This window comes from Paramisgurnus dabryanus, chromosome 17, assembly GCF_030506205.2.
Source record: "Paramisgurnus dabryanus chromosome 17, PD_genome_1.1, whole genome shotgun sequence".
Taxonomy (NCBI): domain Eukaryota; kingdom Metazoa; phylum Chordata; class Actinopteri; order Cypriniformes; family Cobitidae; genus Paramisgurnus; species Paramisgurnus dabryanus.
The window spans coordinates 24643149-24669016 of record NC_133353.1 but is presented as its reverse complement, the minus strand read 5'-3'; the positions used below and the strand labels follow the sequence as shown (position 1 = coordinate 24669016).

Here is a 25868-nt window from a genome sequence, read left to right as displayed (position 1 = left end):
TCTTTATTAGTCTAATAAAATCTGCAACATTCCACACCAGCTAATAATACAAAACACATGCTAGCCCTAATCACTTAATGTTTGAGGAAAAGTGCCACTACTGCTCACATTCCACTGTGCTTAGTAATTCCAACAAGAGCCTTTGATGTGTTTAATGTGTGTGGGCCTGTGTGCACTGTCAGTATGTGTTTGTATTATGGATGATGTTGAATTCCTTGGATAAGAATCATCTTGCCTGAAGCAGGTTTGGTAATCTATATTAACTGCCAAATAAGTAACAAATGACTTGATTTTTTTATGCTCAAATGCAAGAGATTCTTTTCAAATTTCCAGAAGTCTTGGCCTTTGTTTCTGCTTGCCCAGCTCTTCGAGTGTGAATGCTAACACTTTCACATTTTTCAGTAAATACAAGATTCTGGAGACGAAGATTGAGTCGGCATTAAAGAAGACTCTGGAGCTGAGAGAAGAGAAGATCCAGAGCCTGGAATCTCGCCTGGAAGAAAGCAGCAGCTTGAACATGCAACTCCGCACTGAGCTCACCACAGTATGAAAACTTCTTCCTTTTATCCAAGCTTTTTCAAGTTACATGTATGCAAAACAAAGGAAGTGTGTGTATATTTGTGTGACCTGTCAAACACGTTTGACCTCAAGTAGAGAACCCATATCATCATGTTTTTAGTCAAATCACATCAATTCTCCTATTTTCTTTTCTTCTCCAGGTAAAAAAGAACCTAGAGGCCCTCAGACAAAGGCAAGAGGAAGAGTCGGCCCACTCTGAAATCTCCCAGCAGGCCTTGGGGCAGACTAGAGCAGGCCCAGACAAAGAGAAGTGGGAGACCGAGCAGAGGGAAGCCACAGCTGAGCTGCTCAAACAGAAAGACAGACTAATTGATGTTGAGAAGAATGTAAATGGATTTATAGCTATTTATTATGAGATACCGCTGTGTTTTGAATATTCAGTCTGATAACCTGTCTGTATTCACGTAGAATGCAGCCCTGCAGACAGAGAAGCATCTTCTGAAAGAGCAGCTGAAGCAGTTGGATTCCCAGAATGCACAGCTTAATGCCCAAACACTAGCTCTACAGAAACAGGCAACACATCTACAAGAGCAAAACACTTCTCTTCATAAAGAAACTGCTAAACTACAGGTAGAGCATAAAGAAATGTTGTGCATCTAAAGCACATCACAAACAGTCAAAAATAAGATTTTAACAGTATGCTTGTGGCACATATTATATGTTCATCAAATACTTTCGCTCAAATTGGTCCAATCCTAGCCTCAGGCCATTCAGAAATACTGCGTTGTTGGCAGAATCTATTAAGAATTGATAAAAATTGCTCCTTTGCAAGAACGCTTGTCAGATGCACTAAGAGGGATCTGCATTCGAGTTCTTCAATTCAAAACATAGATTGTAAATTATTGTAAATAATTAAACTAGCAAAAAGGAAAACTTGACTAAGCAGATTTTCCTTTGACCTGCAAGTATAACATTGGGAGACAAGCTAATTTTTAACATGGCTTCTGTCTCTGGGGCAGGGGCATTGCTAGTGTCAGATGGGATTGGGAGAGAGCCCCCTGAAAACTTGACCCCACAAACACAGAGCAAATATTTTTATTATTATGTAATTAATTATAATGTGACCATAAAACTAAAAGGGATGAAAACGGTTCACTGCTTTATGCAGAGTTCAAACTGCATGATTTTCAAAGTAGTCGGCTCACTGATCTTTTCACACTGCATGACTTTCTGGGGTAGCGTTCAGTCGCTGCTGTTTTCAGAATGCATGATGGATTGGCAACACTGCGTGACTTTAAAATAGGAAGTATCGCTGACAACTTTGTCCTGGTCCGCAAACTATGTCTCCTAACCAAATACACACAAGTAAAAAGGAAATAACGCAAGGTCACACGTGCAAGACTGGAGTTCTCCAGTGGGACTGGGATCATAACTCCTCCCAGAACTTCCAGCTGTCCTGTTTGTTGCTCTCTCATTGGCTGTAGGTCATCGTCAATGTTATTTTCAGTCAGAACACATTTCACATGGCATGATTTTGAAACACCGAACAGGTCCAGATATCTAGCATGCCAGATATCTCATGGGTGTCGGCGACTCGTCAGCAATTCTCTCAGATTGCGTCTTTGATAGTTCACACTGTTTTATTGTCACTCACGTGAACGAGCACCGATTTGCCTGTGATTTGGGGCATTTGTCAGCGATTTCGGGCATCTGTATGCAAAACCTGTTGGCGAGTAAAAATCAGGACTAAAGTTATGCAGTCTGAACTCTGCACAAGGTTTCCCGCAGCATATCTCAGTTAAGGCAGCCCACCTAAGCTTGGAAACCCTACCGCCTTAACTAGCTTGTCCAAAATCTCGGAGAATCACACCGCATGCGGGGACGCGCACCACACGGCCGTAATGAGAAAGACGTGGTCCGGACCGTCACTGTCTGGAGGATAACTAGCCAGTTGATAAAACATATCGGAGAATAGCGCAGACGCGCTTCACACCGCAAGCTTTATTCATGTGCATTATTTACATGCTACAGTTACACTCCTTTAAGATAATGTAATTAATAGTGGGAAATAATCAGTTTAAAAAAAATTTGCGCTATCTATCATCGTTTGCCAGACGTTCTACAACATCTGGTTAAGTTTGTGTTTATTAACCCTTTAGTTTCACTTCATCACGCAGCTATTCCCATTAGAGGTATCTGTTAAAAACATTTAAATTCATTAATAATCTAGTATGTGTTCATTTTTGTCATAGTTTCTTCAAAATTAAGTTTTATTTGAGTGTTTTAAAAATAAATATTTTATTTATTTATTTTATTAAAATATTTTAATTTTCATCATGACGCATACGCCTCGCCCCTTTGATTGTCACGCCCTTGGCCCCGCCCACCCATCCAACCCTACCACCTTAACTAACAAATTATCTGCGGGAAACCCTGCTGCATTAGTTGTCTGTATTGATCTTCTGTCTTCTTGGTGGTTGTCTTGTTTCTATGTTTTTCTTTATTCTTCACTTCTACCTGTTTTTCCTCTTGTTAATCAACCCTTACTTTGTTTCTGTTGTTCTTTTTGCATTCCTATGTAGCTTTTTAAAGTAGCTTGTTTTTTCCTAATTTTTCTCCTTTGGATTTTCTCTATATTCTGGTGCCTGGCTGACTATTTCAACTTGAAAAAATGCAAGTAAAATTTACAACAACTTTTAAATAACAGAAGTGCATTTATATGCTTCATTTCTCATAGGACCGGCATTTAATTAATCAAAGTAGAAACTGTGAGAAGTTATTAAGAGTTGAAAAATAAATTACTTGTTTTATTATGAAAGATGGTGTTTAATGACTATGTATTAATAACAGTGAAAAGATACTGCACTGTTTATCTTGTCACATAACGACAAACTTCACAGCTAAGTTAAAGCTGCAATCCATAACTCTGACCTTTATATCACCATCTCGGATTGAAACATAAAATTGCAGTTATTTGAGGAGTAATGTGATCGCTGCATCAGAGCAGATCTGCTCCTCTTCTTTGTTTAAGGACGTGTGAACAAATGAAATTTTTCAACTTTTTTCTGGGAAAGATGACCCATCTGCTCAAATTATAAATCATTACTATAAGGTTACCATTGTGAATTGGGACAAGGTAAGGAGACCGTTTTAAACACAGATTTTTTCCCTACATACTGTATTGAATAATTGATTTTTTTAATTTTTAACTGAAATTTTTTTACGGATTGCAGCTTTAATAAATCACATGAAAATAAGCGATGATCTACCGCAGACTAGGAAAACAAATTAGAAGTAGTAATAAAATCTTTACATTTCTGGACAAAAATTTTTCATTCATCTGAAGATCAGGGGCTTAATAGAGCATAAGGGGCTTAATCCCCCAAAGCCCCCCTTGCAACGCCACTGTTCTGGATCTATCAAATTTAGTTAGAAAGAGCAGGTGTGAATTCCTTTATTTCTACTTTATTTATTGGTCTTGGTGACAGAAGACAGCAATTTTGTGATGTTAAAGACAAAAACACGGAAGTTGTGACAAAACAAACGTTTCCATATACCATGAATTCAGAGCCCTAACCCAGGCCTTGCTATAGTTGCAGTTACATAATCTCTTCATAAAACTATAATAAAAAGTATTTACATTAAATATTTTCACTGTTTTTATCTTTCTGTATATGTTTAGGTCGAAAACTCAACACTAAGCTCCCAAAGCTCATCTCTTATGGCTCAGTATGGAACTTTACAGGCCCAGCTGCAAACTCTAGAATCTGAGGCCGAGTCTCTTCAGAAACAGCGCGAGGAGGCGTGTGCAGCCCGCGACCGCGTAACGCAGGACCACGAGCGCCTGCTGGGCGTGCACGAGAGACAGGCCACCGAATACGAACAGCTCATTGCCCAACATACAGCCCTGAAGAGCAGCCAGAGGTCTCTGGAGCAAGAATATCGTACCCTGGAGAGCAAGTCAGTCTTCTTCCTTCACAATTGTCATTACAATGTGATTTACTGTTATAACATGACACTGTGTTGCATGCTTTATTTGCGTCCTTATAAGTGAAATAATCGCTAAATGGCTTTAAGGGGTAGGTAATAATTCTAGTAGAAATGGAAGGTCATGTGAAGTACATTGCATTGTGGGACGGTATTTGAATTACATGTTGGCAAATCTAGTAAGTAAACATATTTTGTACACAAAGATTTACATACTGTACACAATATACAAAGGGAAAGTCTTCATATCCTTTACGTGTTATTAAACTGGGACCTTTGCTGACTTATAGACAGCTGATAGTGGTGGCGGCGGCTTATTAATCTTTCTGTTTTTTTGGCTCTGGCGATGTGGCTGAGGAGGAACAGCAAAGTAATGATCTGTGTCTGGTCTGAACGGAGACACCACTATGACCCGTGTGTTTAAGACTGCTGACAGTGACAGACAATAATAGATGTGACAAAGTCAAACACTCTTAACTAGACGTAAATGCTTCTGTTTTAGATAGACGTGATTTAGACAAGATAATGAATAATTTAAGGCCTGATCTGTCAGTATAAATAAATTGAATGTTGGATTTCAATGCTGTAATTGGCAATAAAACCGCACCACAGGGAATAGCAGTGGTTTTAGAGGTGGGTCACAATGGAAAATGTTTCTGCCCTTATTTTTATCTACACACATTAGACATTAATGAGCCTGGACAATGCAGGAACACACATACACATTAATCCTCGCGTGCCTGTCACACTCATTTTCCATGGTGCAATGTGGAAAGTTGTCTTTTGTTAGGGACAGGAAAAAATACGGTTCTGTTTGCCATTCGTTTATTTCAGTAGTCTCTCTGCGTGTCTTTTATCTCCCCCTCACTACCTTATGAATAATGCAACACTGTGTCTCTTGGGGCCTCAGCTGAGGGACTCACCAGATGGCTGTCAGGAGCCAAATCAGCTGTAATGTCCGCCGGCCTCAGCGCTCTTATGTCCAATACTCCACATGTCACACATGCTCGGTTTCCTAATTCATTTATTTGAAGTACCACCATCTATGTGTGTGTTGATCTATGAAAGATTTAAAACCTCCTCCTTTGTTAGATGTGCACCTCTCTCCTAAATTATGTAATTACCCCCTGAGAATACCCTTGACTTGCAAAGTACAGCTGTTAGGTATAACAAAAAAATTTGACAACTTTTAATTCATTCACTTTATATCAAAGATGTATTCTATTTATTGTAACTCTTTAAATTAAAATTATTTAAAATGTATTAAAGGGCACATATTATGCACATTTAAGTCTCAGATGTGTCCAGAATGTTTCTGTGAGGTTTCAGCTCACAGTACCCCACAGATCATTTATTACAGCATGTCCAAAGTGCTCCTATTTGGGTGGGAGCAAAAGTTTTGTGTGTGTACCTTAATGCAAATGAGATTGCTCTTCGCTTCCTTACCAAAAGAGATGTTTTGGTTAAAATAGATCTGATTTTGCAAAGAAGCACAGGAAAAATAGCAGACAGCGTCCAACTCACTGAAGGCAGAAACTGTGGTAATAATACAAGACTGTCAGTCAGTGGCCGTGGGCGGGGCTTTAGCAGTGTGACATCACATTGCTAAGAAATCAGAACAGCATGTCTAATTAGACGGTTAAGCTGGCCCAGGCTGTTGTGATTGTTTCGGGAATTTCATGCCCTTTACCATAACTGCCATTAAACAATAAATACAATAATTGTTTAAACACAACAAATATTATGCTGATAAAATATGCTGCTTTATCTGATTTATTTATTCTACTACTATATATTTTTACAAAAATGCGATTACAGTTCAGAATATATACGACATAAACTGGTTATTACTTAATGTTACAATAGTTCTTAATGTGTTTGGGCATACATTTGTTTTTAAATAATCTTAAAATAAGCAAATAATTTCATAACCTCATGGGTCCATCTAGTGCGTAAAAAGCAATGTAATCATATTTTCATAAAACGAAAACAATACTGAATACATGTCATAGTTTAAAATGTTCATTATGGTTTGTTCAAATAACTTAAAATGTGTTGAATGTGAATCATACCACTGCTGTCGGACCGCGTGAAGCTTGATGTGTCGCCATAAAAACTCAATTTAAAAAACCTCACACCAGAAGGACATTTTAAACCATCTGAAAAGGATAAAAACATGAATTCTTTGTCTATTTCATATACAAACACTAGGGTTGTGACAATTAATCGGTCAAATGCGCGTATTCTCAATGAATGAATTTGAATGAATTACAGTGAAATGCCGCCAAATTCAAAAGCCAGAGGGTGCTTTCGTGCAGAAACACAAAAAAGGAAAAAACGTTACATCTCTTACTTCCACGTTCGAAACTAAGGTGGATACTGAAGTGTTATAAAAAGTATGATAACTTTCACTTATTGCAAACTATTGCGATATGCATATTGCGATATGCACATATGTGATAAAGGTGTTTTGCATTATATGGCTCTGACCTAAGTTGGATAATGAAAATGTTGAAGGACAAGCAGATCGTCCAAAACCTCCTTTGCATGCATGACGTAAACTGGACGTTTCACAACAGTATGTTTTTATTTGGTAAAAAAATTGAGCTGGTTGAGCCCACACCACTCTGTATGCAGTGTAAAGGCTCTGAGCTGTTAATATGGGTGCCAAAACATTTGCTCTGCTAGGCGTACTGTGTGAAACAGTCATTTACGAATTTCACATCTTCGTCAGAGCTACTAGATAAAGATAAGATTTATGTACAAGTTCAGTTATGTTCATCTATTGGAGAATATCTATGTAATTTTCTAATAGTATTTTATTAGATTTTTTATAAAGATTTTGTTTATAGGTATAATGACTAGGCAAACATTGAAAAGATTCAGCAGCTACTAAGAAAGCAGTAGTAATGTAAAATAAATGCATCTTTAAGTCATTTTCATGTAATGCGATTTGTCAAACCATCAATGATTACAGAATAATAGATTTATATGGAAACCTTACCAAACATAAAAATCCACTCTTGTAATTTTCTAGCTCTAATGTGTCTTTTGTAAACACAAAGGGTGAATGTAAAAAACACCCACAGGATGTATTTATCATTTCTTGAAAGTAAATAATGGCTCTGGTCTCTCATGTTTAAAAAAATACAAAAAATACTAAATTATTATGACTTATTTTAAACTGTGATTACTTGGTTTATTATTTCACTTCTAGAGACTGTATAGTGAAAGCTAAGTTAAAGGGATCATATTGCTTTTTCAGTTTCTTAGCTTTATTAAGTGTGTAAGGTTGCTGTTGAGCATAAACATTCTATCCAAAGTTGAAAATGTGAAAAAGCATAATTAGACCCACATGATTTTTACAGCTCATGTTTTAGATTTTTTGTTCAAAGAAATTGTTTAAGAAAGACATTTAAAATGTTTCCTTGGCCTGAACAATATGTACAACCAATAAAACAGACTACGTATGTTGTTACATTGTTTGCTTGCAATTGCTTGGTTGTACTGAAGGATTAAGTGACATGTGAATGTGGGTTGAGACTTTGCTGTCTTTTTTGTATGCAGGTATCAGGTTCTCCTGAAGCAGAAGGACGCTATGGAAGCTCTTGAGGCCTCTTTGCACAAAGAGAGGGAGAATTTGGGAGAGGAAATTCACAAAAACACTCTTATCATGGGGGAGAACAACAGCCTGAGGGAGGAGATAGACAGGTTAGAGAGTCTTTCAACTCCATAACAATCACTAGTTTTCAACTGAATGGTCCAGCAGGCTAAGTTGAAATATTTATGGTGAATATGTACTCCCCTCTACTGGTTGAAATAGACTAGTGTAAATCGACAGAAGTTACTCAGCGCAGAGCTCTTGCTTGCCTGATTACATAATATGTCAATGGCTATTTCATTCTTATTTCTTTTTCCTTTTTTTCTAGTTTTTAAAAATGACATGCTGTAATCCATCTTAAAGCATATTTACAGTATGTGGTAGTTTCTAAGTTTCTAAATTACAGTAACATAATACAGTACATATACATTTAATAGAAACAGTTTATATTATATGATGAAAAAGAAATGTTAAATTATTTAATGTATTGTAATGTAATTATTTAGTATTTTAATCATTCTAAGCCACAAGATAATTATTAATAATTTATTTATTATTATTATTATATTTCCATTATTATTATTTTCTTTATTTAACCAGGATCCCATTGAGAATTCTCAGTCTCTTCTTCCAGGGAGATATGGGGTGCATCCCAATACAGGGTCTTGATCCTTTTAAGGTCGCAGACTTTGATGGCAAGCCTCGATATTTGAAAGCGGGCGCTTTTAAAGGCCACGAAGCGAACTGAAATGAGACGTGTTAGTCTACGGGGGGAGTTGCGTCACTTGCTGTTTCCGCGCATTACACTTGTCAGCGGGACACAACAGCTGAGACCTATTAGACTTTTAAAAATAAATATGGAGGCAGATATTTTTGATTTTGATTTTAGAAAATATAACACATTGATACAAATTAAACTATCCAACTAAATGTTCAATTCACCAACCTTAGTACTATACAAAAGCAAAACACAACACGCACAATATTGCAGCAATAATATTAATTCCCATCACTTAAACATCATTTATAATAGTAAAACAGTCCCAAGAACCTTTAATTTGCAAAATATTCCCTTTTATATAAATACAGTTCACGGGGACGCATTGAATCTTGGGATAGCCAAGGCAGAGTCCTGCACTGGTCCATTTTTGGAGACCCACTCCCGCCCACAAAGTTCAGCACCAGGTCCAACCCGTCACCCGTGATGATATCAAAATTAAATCCGCACCCGCCTAGGCCCGTTAATATTTGGCTCGTTACCCGACCCGCACACGCATAAATCACACATGCTAAAATCATTCTAATTAAAGTGCTTTATTTTTATATCGTATCTCTCTTTTAACATCACAGCAGCATCATGAACGGGCTAATAAAACAAGCTAAAGTGCGCTTTGTTTTGCGCAATTCAAGTAGCCTACCATCGGCACCTAAATAGGCTATTAAACCTGATAACTATGCACAAATAGACCTATTAATGAAAAAAGATCAAGAAAAAATACAGCCTACCTACACAACCCCTGCTGTGCTCCTACAAGTCTCGTCTCGAAATGCTTTCTAAGAGAAGACGTTCCCAGCTTCCGGCTATCAACGGCAAAACTTTATGCAAGTCTTGCAATGCTCACTCCAACTAGTCTACAAGAAGCATCAACAAAGGTCGCGCACTGTCCCAGTGGTGGTGACGTGATGGGTCAAATGTCATATGTCGCTTGTAATGGTAATTTAGACATACAAATATTTCACACATTTTCATTCGCGATTTTGCAGTACTACCCACCCGCACAGAGTTAAGTATCGCCCTCATACCCGCCCATGAATTATAGGAATGTCACAATCCACCAGTTTTAGACACTTTTATGCGGGTATCCACGGGACGGGTATCCAAACCGTTGCAGGACTCTGAGCCAAGGCTGTGAAGGATAAATCTATGGATCCTTGGTTTCAGAGGGGAAAAAGGCCACATTTGGAGGCTTGTATGTGAAGGAGCCTTCGAATTGAGACAACCCCTGAATTGGGATACACTCCTGGTCAAGAGAGTGCTCGACTCAAAATGCATGAGTACATATAGTTTTAAAGTTCATATAGGTGGTAAGGACTCCAATTTAAGTATGCTTTGGAAAATCTTCCATGAATGAAAAAGCATTTTTAAAGTTCTGAGGACACTTTTGGGACTTTAATAGACTAAATCAGTAATATACACTGTTTGCGTGCACCTCCAGAATGTCCCAGACACACAGGAGTCTGCGCCAGGAGTATGACAGTCTGCAACTTCAGACCAAAGAGCTTAAGACATCTCTGAATGAATCTCAGCTAGAACTGAACCGATGGCAGGCACGTTACGACCAGCTCAAGGAGAAACATCAGGGCCTGGACATCTCCATGACCAAACTAGACAACCATTGTGAGGTAAGAGACTTTACATAGAGGCCGAGACAGAGGCTAAACTGTCGTAAGGAATAGTTCACCCCAAAATGAACATTTGCCCATATTTTACTCACCCTTAAGCTATCCTGGGTGTATATGACTTTCTTCTTTCAGCCAAGCTCATTCAGAGTTATATTAAATTATATCTTTTTAGCTTTATAATGGCATTGGAAAGGACCCTATTTTTAAAGGTCCACTGTGTAGATTTTTTGCGACATCTAGTGGTGAGATTGTGAGTTGCAACCAATGGCTCAGTCCACAGCTCACACTCCCTTTCGAAACGCATAGTGAAGCTACGGTAGACGCCACAGGATCATCGTCCGAGACAACGTAGTGACAAAGCACGCTCTGTAGAACAATTTGTCCGTTTAGGGCTATTGTGGAAACATGGTGGCAAATTTCACATAAGAGGACCTGCAGTGTATGTAGATAAAACTGGCTTATTAGATGGTAATAAAAACAATACAGTTCATTTTGTGTCTTCTTTATACACCACTGATAATAGAGTGATGCATATTGCATTTCTGTCAAGAGATCCTCCCTAAAGTTACACAATGCACCTTTAAAACTCCAAAAGCACATCCATCCATCAAATACTAATCCATACGGTTGTTAAATGTCTTCTGAAGTGATTTTTTTTCTCTTCGGAAGACAATGTTAACCATATGGATTAGTTTTTGATGGATGGATGAGGCACTATGTAATGCCACTACATAGCTGAATAGAGCCAGGATATAATTTAATTTAAAGAGCACCTATTGTCAGGTTCACAATTTTACATTTCCTTTGGTGTGTAAGTGTGCATTAGTACATGTTAATGATATGCAAAAGGTACATACCCCAAAGTAAACAAATACGCAAGTTATCGTCTGCAATGTAAATCTCTTTTTTTGGACTACAACAAACACACAGATTGTAGGCAACGGTTTGGGATTGGTATTGTAGACAAGACTGACATTATCATAATTCCTCACGCTTCGGACTTGCAGGCTGTAAGTTAACTCCTGTTGGCAACCAAATCTTTCAAACAGGGTAAGGAGCGTCACTTTTCCATCAGAGGTATTCAGGCCAATCACAACATACAGATTAGCTGGCCAATCAGGGACACGGAGCTTTTCAAATCTGTGCGTTTCAGGAAGAGAGTGTAATCTGGAGCAACAAAAATGTATGGTATGTGGAAAATAATGTGTTTTTTAAACCATAAGCCACACGAACACGTTGTATTATACCAAATACACAAAATAACTTTGTTTTTTAGCAATTAAATAGTTGCACTTTAACTCCATCTATGTTTGGCTGAAAGAAGAAATATAGGCCTTACACCTAGGCCTTTTTATTTTGGGGTGATATTTTTTAATAAGAGTTTATAATGAGTTTGTTGTAAATAGCCTAATTACCGTTCCCTCTCCATTACATTTAAACACCCCTAAGTAAATACAAATCGTTGTTTACTCAGAGAGCATAATGAATTGTATTCACCAGTAAGCTGCTCTTTTTTCTTACTTTAGCTGCTAACCCGTTTAAAAGGCAACTTGGAAGAAGAAAACCATCATCTTCTCAGTCAGATCCAGATGCTCAGCCAACAAAACCAGACTTTGTTGGAGAGAACCATGGAGAGCAAAGAACTCTATCATGAAGAACAGAAACAATACATGTGCGTGACAGAACATCATTTGTTAAGTTTCCTATTTTCAATCACGTTTTTATATTGACCTATTAATACTTAATGTTCCCCCACAGCGATAAGCTAAATTCTTTGCGACGACAGAAAGAAAAGTTGGAGGAGAAGATCATGGACCAATATAAGTTTTACGACCCAACTCCTAAAAAGTGAGTTCAATGCTACATTTAAAACAGTCATGGTAAATTCACATGGGGCGTCAGCGTTAAAACTTGACGGAGGGCGTGTCTGAAGTGTGGCTCTGATGCGATCGTCTTATTGACAACAGCCAATCACGGTGGACTGCAACACGACACAAAAATGGTGGCTTTTGTTTTGACAGATGGATGATGGTTTGGTTGCGTTAGCGATTGCTGGTGTAGCTCTATCTCAGGCTTATTGTTTGACTTTATGGTCGTTGTAGGTTGTTCTGACATTTATTTCTTTCGTGCAGAAGCCGACACTGGGCTGGAGCTAAAGCAATAGTAAAACTGATCAAACCTAAAAAAGATAGTTCTCGAGAGCGACCGGACGCCCCACGGGAGAGGATCCGGAGTGCTCCAGACATCCCCCTGCCAGAGATCCCTACAGCTCTAGACTTTCCTGATAGCACCCCACCTCCTCCTCCACCAACACTGCCCCCTAGACAGACGCGCCTCAGTGTGGAGTCCATGAACAGTCACTCTACAGAAGACAATCATGCACAGTCTCCTATACTTTCACCTGCATACAACGGCCGAGGTGAGTACTGCTGTTATAGAGTTAAAAAAATTAACCCTTCATTTACATGAATTAACACAGCAACCTACTGTTTGTTTACCACTGTAGATTGTTAATGAGGTATGGATTTCGTTGTTTGCCTCATTTCCAAACTCACATCCTTTGGGTTTTTACGAAATGCATACATATGCAGTTGCAAAGTGTACGATCTACCCCCCTAACGCAATTTGTGTGGAAACAAACTATAGATGAATATCAGTCATGTGACCTTTTACGTCATTCCAGTTGCCTGCCGCCATCTTGAGTACCTACCGAGTACCAGGCTACTGACAAGCATTGGCTAGCTTGCTACAATTTACAGATTTCTTATCTGATTTTCTATGTCTATGATTTTACGGATATGGGAAATGGCTACGAAAGACAACATTTCGCACCTCGACTGTCGTGAAAAGAAACGCTACTTTAAAAAAAATATCTTGGTTAGGGTGTGAGGCCTACTCGATCCCTGATGTGTTCTTTCAGCCGCTGTCCGCTGCTACCGAACTACCGCTATTTTTACAACACTAAGAAGGCACGACACAACATGAAACTTTGCGCAAAGTATCACCTGGATCTCTACACATGAACACGGCGAGCATTGAGAACCTTGTTTGTGTACACAGAGTTTACTGAAAAGAAAGGTTTTGAACAACTGACTTTGGCTGTTATGGTGTCCACTCGACATCTTTGCCAGACATAAAAAATGGATTTCCGAATGCGAATGAATGAATCCTATATGAGGCTCCTTGAATTATCTGTGCATTAATATGGAACTATGCTTTAGGAACTATCCATCTTTACTGTTTTCCATCTTTACGTCGCATTCGGAGATCGATACATCTTAACTGGCAAGATGACGGCGAGCGGACGCCAAATCAACCAAAGTCAGTTGTTCAAAACCTTCTTTTTATTAAACTCTGTGTACACAAACAATGTTCTCAATGCTCGAGTTCACGTGTAGAGACACAGGCGATACTTCGAGCACAGTATGATTTTGTTTCGAGCCTTCTTAGTGTTGTAAAAATAGCGATGCTCACAAAATATTGAAGGCATAGCTTCTAGTTCCTTTGCGACCACTTCAGGTATTCAAAATGGTGGAAGACAAGTTTGAGATGTGAGTGATGTCAGCTGATATTCATGAAGTGAAAAATGTATGATTTACAGTTGGAATTATAATATATTTATAATTATAATTGTACTGTAGATTCCTATTTTCAAACGAACTCTGAATTCAAAATTGTCCACATCAAACGTCAATTGTATACAGTAATCTAACATTAACGTATTTAGAAAACATTTGTTTTTAACAGAGATCTCAACTCTTTTTAGGTTTTCATTTCAACTTCTACACACATAAAAAGGTAGACAACTTTAACACAACAGTTTCGCTTAGTCGCAATGAAACGGAAGTAGCGATTGTTTTATTTTCCCCGTCGTGACGTATATCTAAGTAAAACGATTTCTTAAATGAGACAAAATGTTGGGCGGGACTTAAATCCATACATTGAGAATGGATTGGATTGTTGGAAGTTGGGTCATGTTGCTATTTGCTAATCACGGTGATCTTTTCCGGGCTCTCGCCCTCTCGCCATGCCTTGTGACTGGAATTAAACAGATATCGTTTCGAGGGGGCGGGAGGAGATTTGCATTTTTGATTAAAGATTTTAAGGGCACATACATTTTTTATTAATAAAGGTCACAGATAAGTCATTTGTAAAAAAAATAAAAAGCCACGATATTTAAAAATTAGCAATTAATTTCAATATTATTTTGACTTTATTCTTGAATCTTTTAACTTTTTTTACTCACTAGGGGGTGCCACATGACTCCTTTTTTACATCTACTAATTCTGTAATACTCTTATTTCCTGCGATATCCATTTATTTAACTAATCCTGGTATACGTTTCCAGTTTTAATCCGTCATTTCTCAGCTTTTGAAGTAATAATACTTTTCAGTTTCATTCTATATTGCATGGCCATTCAATCTTCAAAGGTGAACTTGGGGCTTTATTCTTCATAAATCATGAATGTTACCATTTTTCATCTCTGAATTATTTCTTCTCTTTCACTGATCCCTGTCTCTCCTTCTTTGTGTATCTGTCCATACATTAACCCTCACATACTCCAGCCCCTCCAGCAGCGAAGCGTTTCTGCTTTCTCAGGAGCAAGAGTCAGGAGAAGATGAGAGTTCAGGGGACTCCACCCTCCCGCCGATCCATTACCAGGCGCCTGCGCTTCTGGTCCTCCTCTGACAACATCATCCCTCGCCCCCTTTGCGAGCCCGAGCCCTTTTCGCATATTGGCCATTTTTGACACCTCAGCATTTTCAGTCATCCCAGTCATCATAACAATAGATTTCCACATTACTTTCCATGACTTTCATTTAAATCTATGCTTTAAATTCAACAAGTTACACTTGAAATTTCTCACATTAGGCACCGACAAACCAGACATACTAAACCATCATAGATTTATGTTCTTGTTGCCATAATCACCCCAGGTTTTCAGTACTTAATCTAGCCAAAGACCCACACACACAAGACACTTTTCACACATTGATCTCTGAATAAATGCTCTGGGGGCTTTGGGACCAGCCTATGGGACACTAAATTCAACATTGCAGTAAGTAAGCATAAATTACAAAGGGCAAATTGCAGCCAGCTTCCTCTTGCTATGACGAATGTGTGTGAGCGCACTGCACAAAAATTATTTTGTTCATCAGAATTCTTGTCTGGTAAAAACATCTAAACTTTACGCAAACTGCTTTTCAAGTGATGTGTAGTAAGAGAAATGTTATATACTGTAATATAATTATATCACATTTTTATTATATTACAGTTTTGCTTCTCACTTGAAGGCATTTTGTTTTAAAGATGTTTAGACATTTATTCTGCAAAACAACAGTAAACTGAATAAGAAAATGTTTTTGCTGTGTTTTATGTTAGCACTAAATAAAGCTTGAGAGAGGGGCTAAAGAGAGGCAGCAGTTGCACAGTTGCCCCTGTTAATACCACAAATCAATAGTCATCAAATGAAGTGCATGCACATCAAAGAGAGACTGAAGCAGAAAGGCAGAGGAAAGCCTAATCTTTCATCTTAATTAAATTATTTTAGTTGAACTGTGTGATGTGTCGCTTGTGAACTTGCATTATTTCCTTGTAAGGTTTGCACCTCACTGAATATCTCAAGGTGTTACCAGATATACCTTTCCTGTTAGCTCTAAAACACACCACCCCCATGAACTTTGTCTCTATTTTTCCATCTTCCTCTTCACCATGCAACGTGTGATTTTGCATGATGTCCTAGTGTGACACCTGTGCAGAGAGTTCAGGTCAGAGATACTGCGCCTGGCTAAGGTGCATTAATGCACTACAGATCAAAAGTTTAAGGACAAATACTTTTTTATTAACTTTTTTTACTTTTAAATTTACTTTATTAATTGGGAGCACATTTTAGAATAACAATAAACTCAAAACTATAGAGTAACAAAAATGCTGCTTTGAAGTAGCCACATTTTTCTACAATTTGTAAACATACTTTTGATATTTATTAACCAGTTAATTAAAGGGATAGTACACCCAAAAAATGAAAACTGTCATTTGCTCACCCTCAAGTTGTTCCAAACCTGTATAAATTACTTTATCTTGCTCGACTCAAATTAAGATATTTGATCAAATGTTTTTACCAAGCAGATCTGGGGCACAACTGACTTCCAAAGAAGAGAAAAAAATACTATGGAAGTCAACGGTGCCCCAGATCTGCTTGGTGTGGCTACTTCAAAGTTGCAAAATGAGAGCTTTTACAGATTTGTTGTATTATTGCCATTTTTGTTACTCCATAGTTTTGAGTTTGATCAGGGTTAGAGTTGAGTACATCTGCATTAAGGGATTAACCTGTAATGCTTTATCTCATGCATTGAAGGTGTTCCCATCGATTATGTGCTCTTAAAGGAATAGTCTACCCTTTTGCCAAATTAAACTATGTTATTACCTCAACCTAGACGAATTAATACAAATCTATCTTTTTTCAATGCGTGCACTGTACAGCGCGTTGTGAATGTGTTAGCATTTAGCCTAGCCCCATTCATTCCTATGGTACCAAAAAAAGTTTTATTTTGTGGCACCATACTTACTGGTATAACTCCTCATGTAACAGTCTTTAAATAGGGAAAACACGGAAGTGTTTGGTGGCTTCCCTGTTTGGTACCATAGGAATGAATGGGGCTAGGCTAAATGCTAACACATTCACGACGCGCTGTACAGTGCGCGCATTGAAAAAAGAGGTATGTATTAAATTGTCTAGGTTGAGGTTATAACATAGTTTAATATGGCAAAAGGGTAGACTATTCCTTTAATGGATGCATTTTCTTCTTTATTTGGTCTAAGTCATTCATTTTAAAACATTTTAATATTTTGTTTTAATGAAATTTATTTTGGCACAATTATATTTTAACAAGTTTCAGATGTACGTCTTCAGATTAAAATGTTGTAAAATTTTTGTTAAGTGACCCTAAAGTTTTGAACGATGGTGTATATGTTGTAATCTCTTCATGCAATGTTGACTAAAACATGTTGAGACTTATAAAATGTTTAATATTGATTTATTTTACAGAGTAGTGTCCGATACTGTATGTCCTGTTATACATATCTATTCACTTAAGGGGACACTCTACGTTTTTGAAAAGCATTTTCCAGCTCCCATAGAGTTCAACATTTTCTTTTTACCATTTTGGAATCCATTCAGCCAATCTCTGGGTCTGGCGGTACCACTTTTAGCATAGCTTAGCATAATCCATTGAATCTGATTAGACCATTAGCATCGCGCTCAAAAATAACCAAAGAGTTTCGATATTTTTTCCTATTTAAAACTTGACTCTTCTGTAGTTACATCATGTACTGAAAAAGTTGTGTGCATGCAGCACCTGTTATCGCAGTTATCCCATTGGTAACTTTAAATAGCAGAGGACTATTTTTGGGTGCTGCGTAATATCATTGCGACTACAGCAGCCATGTTATGGCAGTAAAGTCTTTGATTATTATGCTAGAATGAGAGTATAGTTCCTAGCATATTTTCCTAGAAAATCGCAACTTTAAATTTTCCGTCGGTCTTAGTACACGATGTAACTACATAAGAGTCAAATTTTAAATAAGAAAAATATCAAAACTCTATCGCTATTAAGTGCGATGCTAAATGGTCCAATCAGATTCAATAGATTATGCTAAGCTATGCTAAAAGTGGTACCGCCAGACCTGGAAATCGGCTGAATTGATTCCAAATTGATAAAAATCAAATGTTTAACTTTAGGGGAGCTGGAAAATTAGCATATTTTCAAAAAGAAGTGGAGTGTCCCTTTAAGTGCAAAAGTGTAATTTAACTTTAGACTGTGCAGCAATTATTTGTATATACTACAGGAAAACCTCAGGGCGTCTACTTCCACCTTTGTTTTTTATTTTTTTTTTTTGCGGTGCAAACAACCTTTTTTTGCATTTCCGTTTTTAAAGGTGTTCTTGCAGTACAGCACATTTTGGCTGTTTGGTCATGAGAACTTTATTACTAAAATGGTCAATACAGTTCAAATGTAATGTGTCACTTATCCAATGCCGTGAGATGGCAGGGCATTTGTTTTATGTAGGAAAATCTATCTTGGTTCTAATAGACTCAATGTCATAGACCACCTACATATTCCAGCTGGTGTTTTGAGTTGGCCTCAGCAATAAGGCTTTAAGAAATGTTCGACGTCCAGTGGATGCTCTTTTGAGAGCATGTGTGAGATTAGTAAAAATGTACATAATTTTTATTACAATAGAAGTCAATTGGACAAGCATGACATCAGTAACACATGATCAGATTAATTAAATGTAAACCTTCAATTTAACCCAAACAAATGGTTTTATATTAAAATGCCATTGTGTCTTACATAGGAGCTAACATGTAAAATTTTGTACATGCTTCCACATTGTCAGACAAAATGGTCCAAAACTGTCACTGGGGCATTACCTTTAAAATGGTCCTATTTGTACTGTACCATGTAGGTACCAATATGTATATTTAAGGTACTAATATGAACTCTATTTAAGAAATCTAATTTTTTTAAGCTCGCAAAATCCTGCTTGAGTGTTTTTGTCTCTTTTACTAACATGCGCTTGAGCTTTTGCCGCAACACTTTCTCTCATGCAGCTGCCCGCAGCATCACTGGAGCCCAGCAGCAGCGCTTGCATCACAGATGTACATGCCACACTAGACTCACAGATACTGACCTTATTTCTTTATTTATATTTTTAAGTGAACGACAGTGGAGGGTCCAGAGGCAGAGAAGCCTATCGGTCAGTAGGGGGCATTAATGAGGGCATAAACGGACACGAGGAGATGGTCCGGTGGAGGGGCCGGGAGCCAGGAGGCGCCACCTGTTCGACTCCGCTGAGCCGCAACTCCCACAGTTCGTCAGCCTTCAGTTCTTCTTCCAGCTTGAGGCCAGGACGCAGACCAAAGGGTAATTATGCTGTTTAGTACATGTTGCCGCAGCCTTGAGCCTCACATGACAGGTCAAGGTAGAATGTTTCTTAATCATCCTCACAATCCTGATTTATCGGTTTGCTTTGGAGACAACATTTCTTGTGCTGAGTGGTTGTCTATAGGTATTCATAGTAAAGGCATCCCTCGCGATCCCTATTCTAGATTTTTCTTTAACATACATTTGACCCTTTCTGTGAAATCCAGGCTGAAGTCTGATAATAAATGAAATTAGAAGCAATTTCAGCCTTTGGTGTGATTTTACTCAGCCAATATTTAAGATTTCAGGGTTATATTTTAACAGAATGCCCTTTATACTATGTAGGATGATTTTATGTAGCTATACATCACAAAAATTACTTTAGTTGGGTTTTTACAGACTGGGTCACATTTAGCCATTGGCAAGTTTATGGTTAATGTGGGACTGTATGCATGGGGGCTTAAACCTGAACATCACCGACCCTCTCATGGACTTAAAGGCGCTCTAAGCGAATTGAAGCGTTTTAGACCATAAAAAATTTTTTGTTAGATACCGGAAACATCTCCTCACTATCTGCTTGCTGTCTGTCCGCTGATCAAACTGTAAAAAAACGCGATCTCTGTAGACAGCCCAGGCTTCACAAACGGCAATATCAACAAGTGGCCAAACCTAGCATCACAAAACAAAACAAAGTATTCCAGCCAATAAACGACAAAAAGGATTTGGGGGTGGGGGTTGGGCGCGTTCATGAAAGCACGGAAGGGAGGGGGAGGAGTTAGCTACGCTCCGTCTGTTTGAAAACAGTTTCAAACGTCAACAATAACTAACGTCTCGCAGATTCGCTTAGAGAGCCTTTAACCTGTTTCACAAAGTAATTTTGAGTGAAATAACAGTGTTGTTTATTATTTTTTATTTTTAAGCACTAGAAACGTCCTCAAATGCACAAACAAGCAGAGATTATGATTAAAAGGCCACTGTAGTAGCTTGGGGACCCAGAGTGTCCATAATAACACAATCTTTGGGAAGCAATTTTAAATGGGTTTCCGTAAATAATACAAATTTAGTGATTGCCATTGAGTAGATCTGCAACAACCAATCAATAAAATCGATAATAATTATAAAAATGTTTGAGATTAGTTTAGTTGGTCTGTGACGTCACAGGGACTGCCGTTTTAGACAGCGGACATGCGTTTGCTTCATACAGTGCGAGTTGTGTGCATTCCCATAAGGTTATGATGGTCATGCCCTTTAACAGTTTGCGTCTCATGCCATCAATCTTTCACACTATCAGACGTGCTCGACAGTCACTCCCACTCGAAACCAAACGATATTTCGAGCTCTTATACTGAGAATTGAGCCAGAAAAAAACTTATTTGTGGCGTTTGCACTTTTTGAAGTACATTTCTACACACGCATACTCTGATGTAGGATAATTTTTAGCTTTAACAATGAAAAAATGTAATTGAATAAATGTTTAGGTTTTTATCAGATTAATCAACTAATAAAAAAATGTCAAATTAATCGATTATGAAAAAATCATTAGTTGCGGCCATACTATTGAGATTACTCATGCTAAAGTTTAGGTGCGTAATGTCTCGCAACTGTTACAGACCAATTAAAATCATGCTGTGATTCATTTTCAACTGAGGTGGGCGATAAAATTGGTAAAAAATCCCATACGTTTATGTGAAAAGTCAAACATTATCTACACTCTAAAAACAGATGTGTTAAAAACAATTAAACAATCAAGTCCCATTAAATGTGTTGTCCCTAACTGACTCATCTCTGTGTTATTATTGGAACAACACATCTTGTGTTTTTTATCTAATGTGTTAAATAGCATAACACAAATAATGTGGAAAAAATGAACACATAATTTTTTAGAGTGTATGGACCAGAAGACTTGACCCTTGGGTCAGTAAGAACCACCCAGAATTACCATCCGGCAAAAAAACTATGCCTATAAAAATGCCTAAAACATGTTAGAACATCTTAAAGGATTAGTAAATTTTCTTTAAAAAAAATCCAGATAATTTACTTACCACCGTGTCATCCAAAATGCTGATGTCTTTCTTTGTTCAGTCGAGAAGAAATTATGTTTTTTGAGGAAAACATTCCAGGATTTTTCTCAATTTAATGGACTTTAATAGACCCCAATACGTAACAGTTTTAATGCAGACTCTGTTTCAAACACAACGATCTCAACGAGGCATAAGGGTCTTATCTAGTGAAACGATTGTCATTTTTGGCAATATGCACTTTTAAACCACAACTTCTTGTCTTCCTCCAGTCATGTGATGGGCCAGCACGACCTCACATAATACGTCATCACGTCAAGAGGTTGCGGATGATGTATCGAAACTATGCCCCAGTGTTTACAAGTGTGGAGAAAGAGGACCGTTCCGACGTTGTTGTATGTTGAATGATACTAATTAATGTCTTTCTGTCAGTTTATTGTTTAAAATGGTCCGCAAATGTGCGTTTCATATATGTAACAAGTGACCTTCGACGTCATTACACAATTACGTACTTACCGGAGGAAGGCGAGAAATATTTTTTATTTTTCTTGCCAAAAATGACAATCGTTTCGCTAGATAAGACCCTTATGCCTCGTTTGGGATCGTTAGAGTCCTTTGAAACTGCAATTTTAAACTGCATTAAAACTGTTAAGTGTTGGGGTCCATTAAAGTCCATTAAAATGAGAAAAATCCTGGAATGTTTTCCTCAAAAAACATAATTTCTTCTCGACTGAACAAAGAAAGACTTCAACAGTTTGGATGACATGGTGGTCAGTAAATTATCTGGAATTTTTTTTTTAGAAAATTGACTAATCCTTTAACAGATGCACAGTGATGTCTTGGCAAATGTTTGAAAAAGTGGTTTGGGACCGTTGCCCCTACCAGCCAGAATAATTTTCAGGCCATGTCAAAATCTTAAGTTTTTACAGAAACACCAACTAAAGTTTACCTATAGAGCAGTGGATACGCAATGAACCACATACTGATTGCATTACCTGTAGGTGCAGTAGTGTGGGGTAAATGGACCTATTTTTAGACCACAGAGCCATCATGTGCTGCTGTTATGTTTTTTTTATATTTTCACAAAAAGCTTTTAATAATGGCCACACGCATCCTTACAAAAGGTTTTTCCACCTAAACAAAAATGAACTAAACTAAAAACACATGTACAGTAGTTACACACATTATACAAATGCAACTGTCATTGTAAAACCACAACACAATCTTTTGTTTAAAGGGTTACTCCCAGAGGAAGTCATGGGCCATCATTCCCCAGATGCTGGCTTTGGGATCGGTGTCCATGGAAACACAGGTAGGAGAATTAACAAAATCAATGCACCCTTGGCTTTTGAGCATCAGCGTGTGTTCATTTGTGTGGCTAAATGCATTTTCTGCCGTCCTCCGCAGGCCACAGACCGAACTCTGCCGAATTCAGCCGCAACACCTCCAGCAGCAATTCCCCCGTGAGCTCCAAAGGTGTGTCAGCTACAATACAACAAATCACAAGTCATTACATTAAAACAGAAAAATACTTCACACACACACACAGATTCACTCTCTTAGTATCACAATCTAGAAACAAGAACATTTGACATGACTTTATTCCAGCATGAGGTTGATGATTTTGTCTAGTGCCATGCATAAAAGGCTCACTGTTGCTGCCATTCTCATTTTTTTATGTAGCCAATTTGTGTTTTTTCTATGTTGTTATTGTCGTGTCTCTAAGGAAAGATAAAAATTGTTGGCCAATTTGATCACTTCTCACTGAAAGCCATTAGTGCCCCTCGTTTTAATGAGCTTTTCAGGTTGATGTCGAAATAAAAGCTTTTCAACATGCAGACTTCATCAGTTTTTCATCATTGTGGTCTGCTTGGACAAGCACCACTCTATTGCTCAGTCTTGGGTATCATAAATCCCCAAGTATTACATTTTGACACATACTGTAGCAAATTCAGCACAGTTAAAATTGTGCAGCTTGTTGAGGAAAGGTGTGCTATTACTTTTCTGAGTCATTGAATGTACAATTCTCACCTGGCAGACAGTTAAAAATCCATATAGACATAGGAGGGACTAGAAAGTAGAGACTTAAAGGAATATTCCATTTTCTTAAAAGAAAAATCCAGATAATTTACTCACCACCATGTCATCCAAAATGTTGATGTCTTTCTTTTTTTAGTCGAGAAGAAATTATGTTTTTTGAGGAAAACATTGCAGGATTTTTCTCATTTTAATGGACTTTAATAGACACCAACAATTAATACTTAAATCAACACGTAACAGTTTTTTTCAACAGAGTTTCAAAGGACTCTAAACGATCGCGTTTGCTCCCTTGAATTTGGGGAACATTTTTATTCATCTTGATTGCATTTTTGCAAAAAGCCCTTAGTAATTTCCGACCCTGATACACGGACCATCCATCATTTAAATGACTGATAAATGCACTCTGATGAGTGGGACGGTGAATTTAGATTTAAGTCAAGTCTTTTAACGTGATTTGAGGGAGAGACTGATTTATTTCTGAAGCGGGAGCTGTGGAAAAATTATTTTTTCCAGATCATCGAAAAAAAAACAAAGGTAAAAGCTACATATTCCACACAAGTAATTCTGCTTTTAAATCATGTGTCGCATCAGTCTCCGCTACAGACAGAGGCCGCCTCATGAGAATATAGGTCAGTGTTTCTTAAACTTTTTCTGCTATTACCCACTTTGCAGGTAGGGAAGGGTTTCGAGTCCCACCTGTCCCCAATTGCCCCAACAAAATGGTATCAAGTAGGCTTTAAGTTAAACTGTTGAAATGTATCTAATCACATCATATTTTAAAACATGAAAGAATTAAAGCCTTTCAATAGAGAAAAAAAATGTGCAAATGTATTATCACATTGCATGAAATAAGTAATTTAATAATAAGGCAACTGTGTTTGCATTTTGTCTCTGACAAAAGTGATCATACTTTCTTTTCGGCTGGCTTTTTGGTTGATTAGGTCCACTGTCTGTCTTGGTTTTCTCTGTTGGTGCCGAACCTTCAGTTTTCTTTTCATTCCATGTCCCAACGTATCCATTTATAAAGCTTTTTTGCAGACACAGGTCCATACGTAGGGAATAATTGACTCGGGCCGTTGAATTATTAGAAAAATAATGCACACCCAAATAAGCGGAGTGGCTGTTACACCTCAGGTGTGCATTATTTTTTTATAATTCAACGGCCCGGAGTCAATTATTCAGCTTTTTCTACGGTTACCACACCTCAAGACATCGATCACATGATATATTTAAGGGATTCATCCGGGTTTGGTACTTAAATCGCTATTGTGAGTAGGACTAATTCTTCCGTGTCTCATCCAACGGCTCTTTTGCTTGTTCCAAAACGTCATTTTATAGCTGACAATAGAGGCTTGAGCCATTGATAGCTTTCTAACAGAGACACGGAGAGAACGAGCGAGAGAGAGAGGGCAAGCGAGAGAGAGAGAGATTGTGTGAATGAGGTTTTTTGTGTCTCCAAACAGCGCTATTATTGCCTTTGAAAATCGTCTGTCATGTTGTTTTTGTTAGTCTGTTACAAGTTATTACAGTTAACTATGTGAAGTGCTATGGAACTGTAATGCGGTCAAGAGAGCTGCCTGGAACTACATTCGGCCTGCGTTTCCCAGAAAATAATTGCACACCTCAGAACGTTCATCAGCCAATCAGATTCAAGCATTCAACGGACCCGTAATATAATCATACATTATAAATAGTACAAAAAGAAACACAAAATACATAGGACATCACATATTAGCCTATAGGACATACAGGCAATTGCACGAATGCCTTCTTAACCTACAAGTGAATCTATAACAGCTTTTTTAACGGGCTGACTAGAGCTTCAATTGTTTGGTTCTCTGACTTGTCCAGGCAACACAAAGCTAAACATCAATTGTCTTAATAGTGCCTCAGAGGTACCCTATTGGACACAAACAATTTGCTGGCACTATGCCACCTAGGGACACGAGGCAGCAACCTTATTGAATCATTGTATGCTACCTTAACTCTTTCACCGCCAGCGTTTTTAAAAAAAGTTGCCAGCCAGCGCCAGCGTTTTTCATGATTTTCACCAAAGTTTAATGCCTTCCAGAAAATGTTCTTCTTTAAATAAATAAACATACAATATACCAAATGAAAGAACAGACCCTCTGCTTTCAAACAAAAAAAAAACGTTTCATCCTACCTTTAGTGGTTCTTTTGCAATCAGCTTTTGAATATGGGTAGGTTTTTGCAAAAACACCATATTTTGAGCAAAAAGCAAAAATAATTCCATTTTTGTGACTGACTTTTCATAGAGATCCCATTCAGAGCGATCTTTAAAACAGACACGGACATGCAGCAGCTTGCCATAGGGCAATACTTCCGGTTTTAAAAAGTTGCGGAAGGGCGCC

At 37.9% G+C, this 25868-nt stretch overlaps 1 protein-coding gene across 1 annotated transcript in view; it reads left to right on the top strand.

Moving 5' to 3' along the window:
* ccdc88c (coiled-coil domain containing 88C) overlaps positions 1–25868 on the top strand; it is an 81311-nt gene that overhangs the window by 46908 nt on the left and 8535 nt on the right. Inside the window, exons 17-28 of the mRNA XM_065288543.2 lie at positions 403–544; positions 720–905; positions 988–1149; positions 4202–4479; positions 8074–8217; positions 10324–10510; positions 12037–12182; positions 12269–12358; positions 12643–12929; positions 19232–19438; positions 22694–22768; positions 22864–22932. Coding sequence (XP_065144615.1) covers positions 403–544; positions 720–905; positions 988–1149; positions 4202–4479; positions 8074–8217; positions 10324–10510; positions 12037–12182; positions 12269–12358; positions 12643–12929; positions 19232–19438; positions 22694–22768; positions 22864–22932 — 1973 coding nt within the window. The remainder of the gene's footprint in view (positions 1–402; positions 545–719; positions 906–987; positions 1150–4201; positions 4480–8073; positions 8218–10323; positions 10511–12036; positions 12183–12268; positions 12359–12642; positions 12930–19231; positions 19439–22693; positions 22769–22863; positions 22933–25868) is intronic.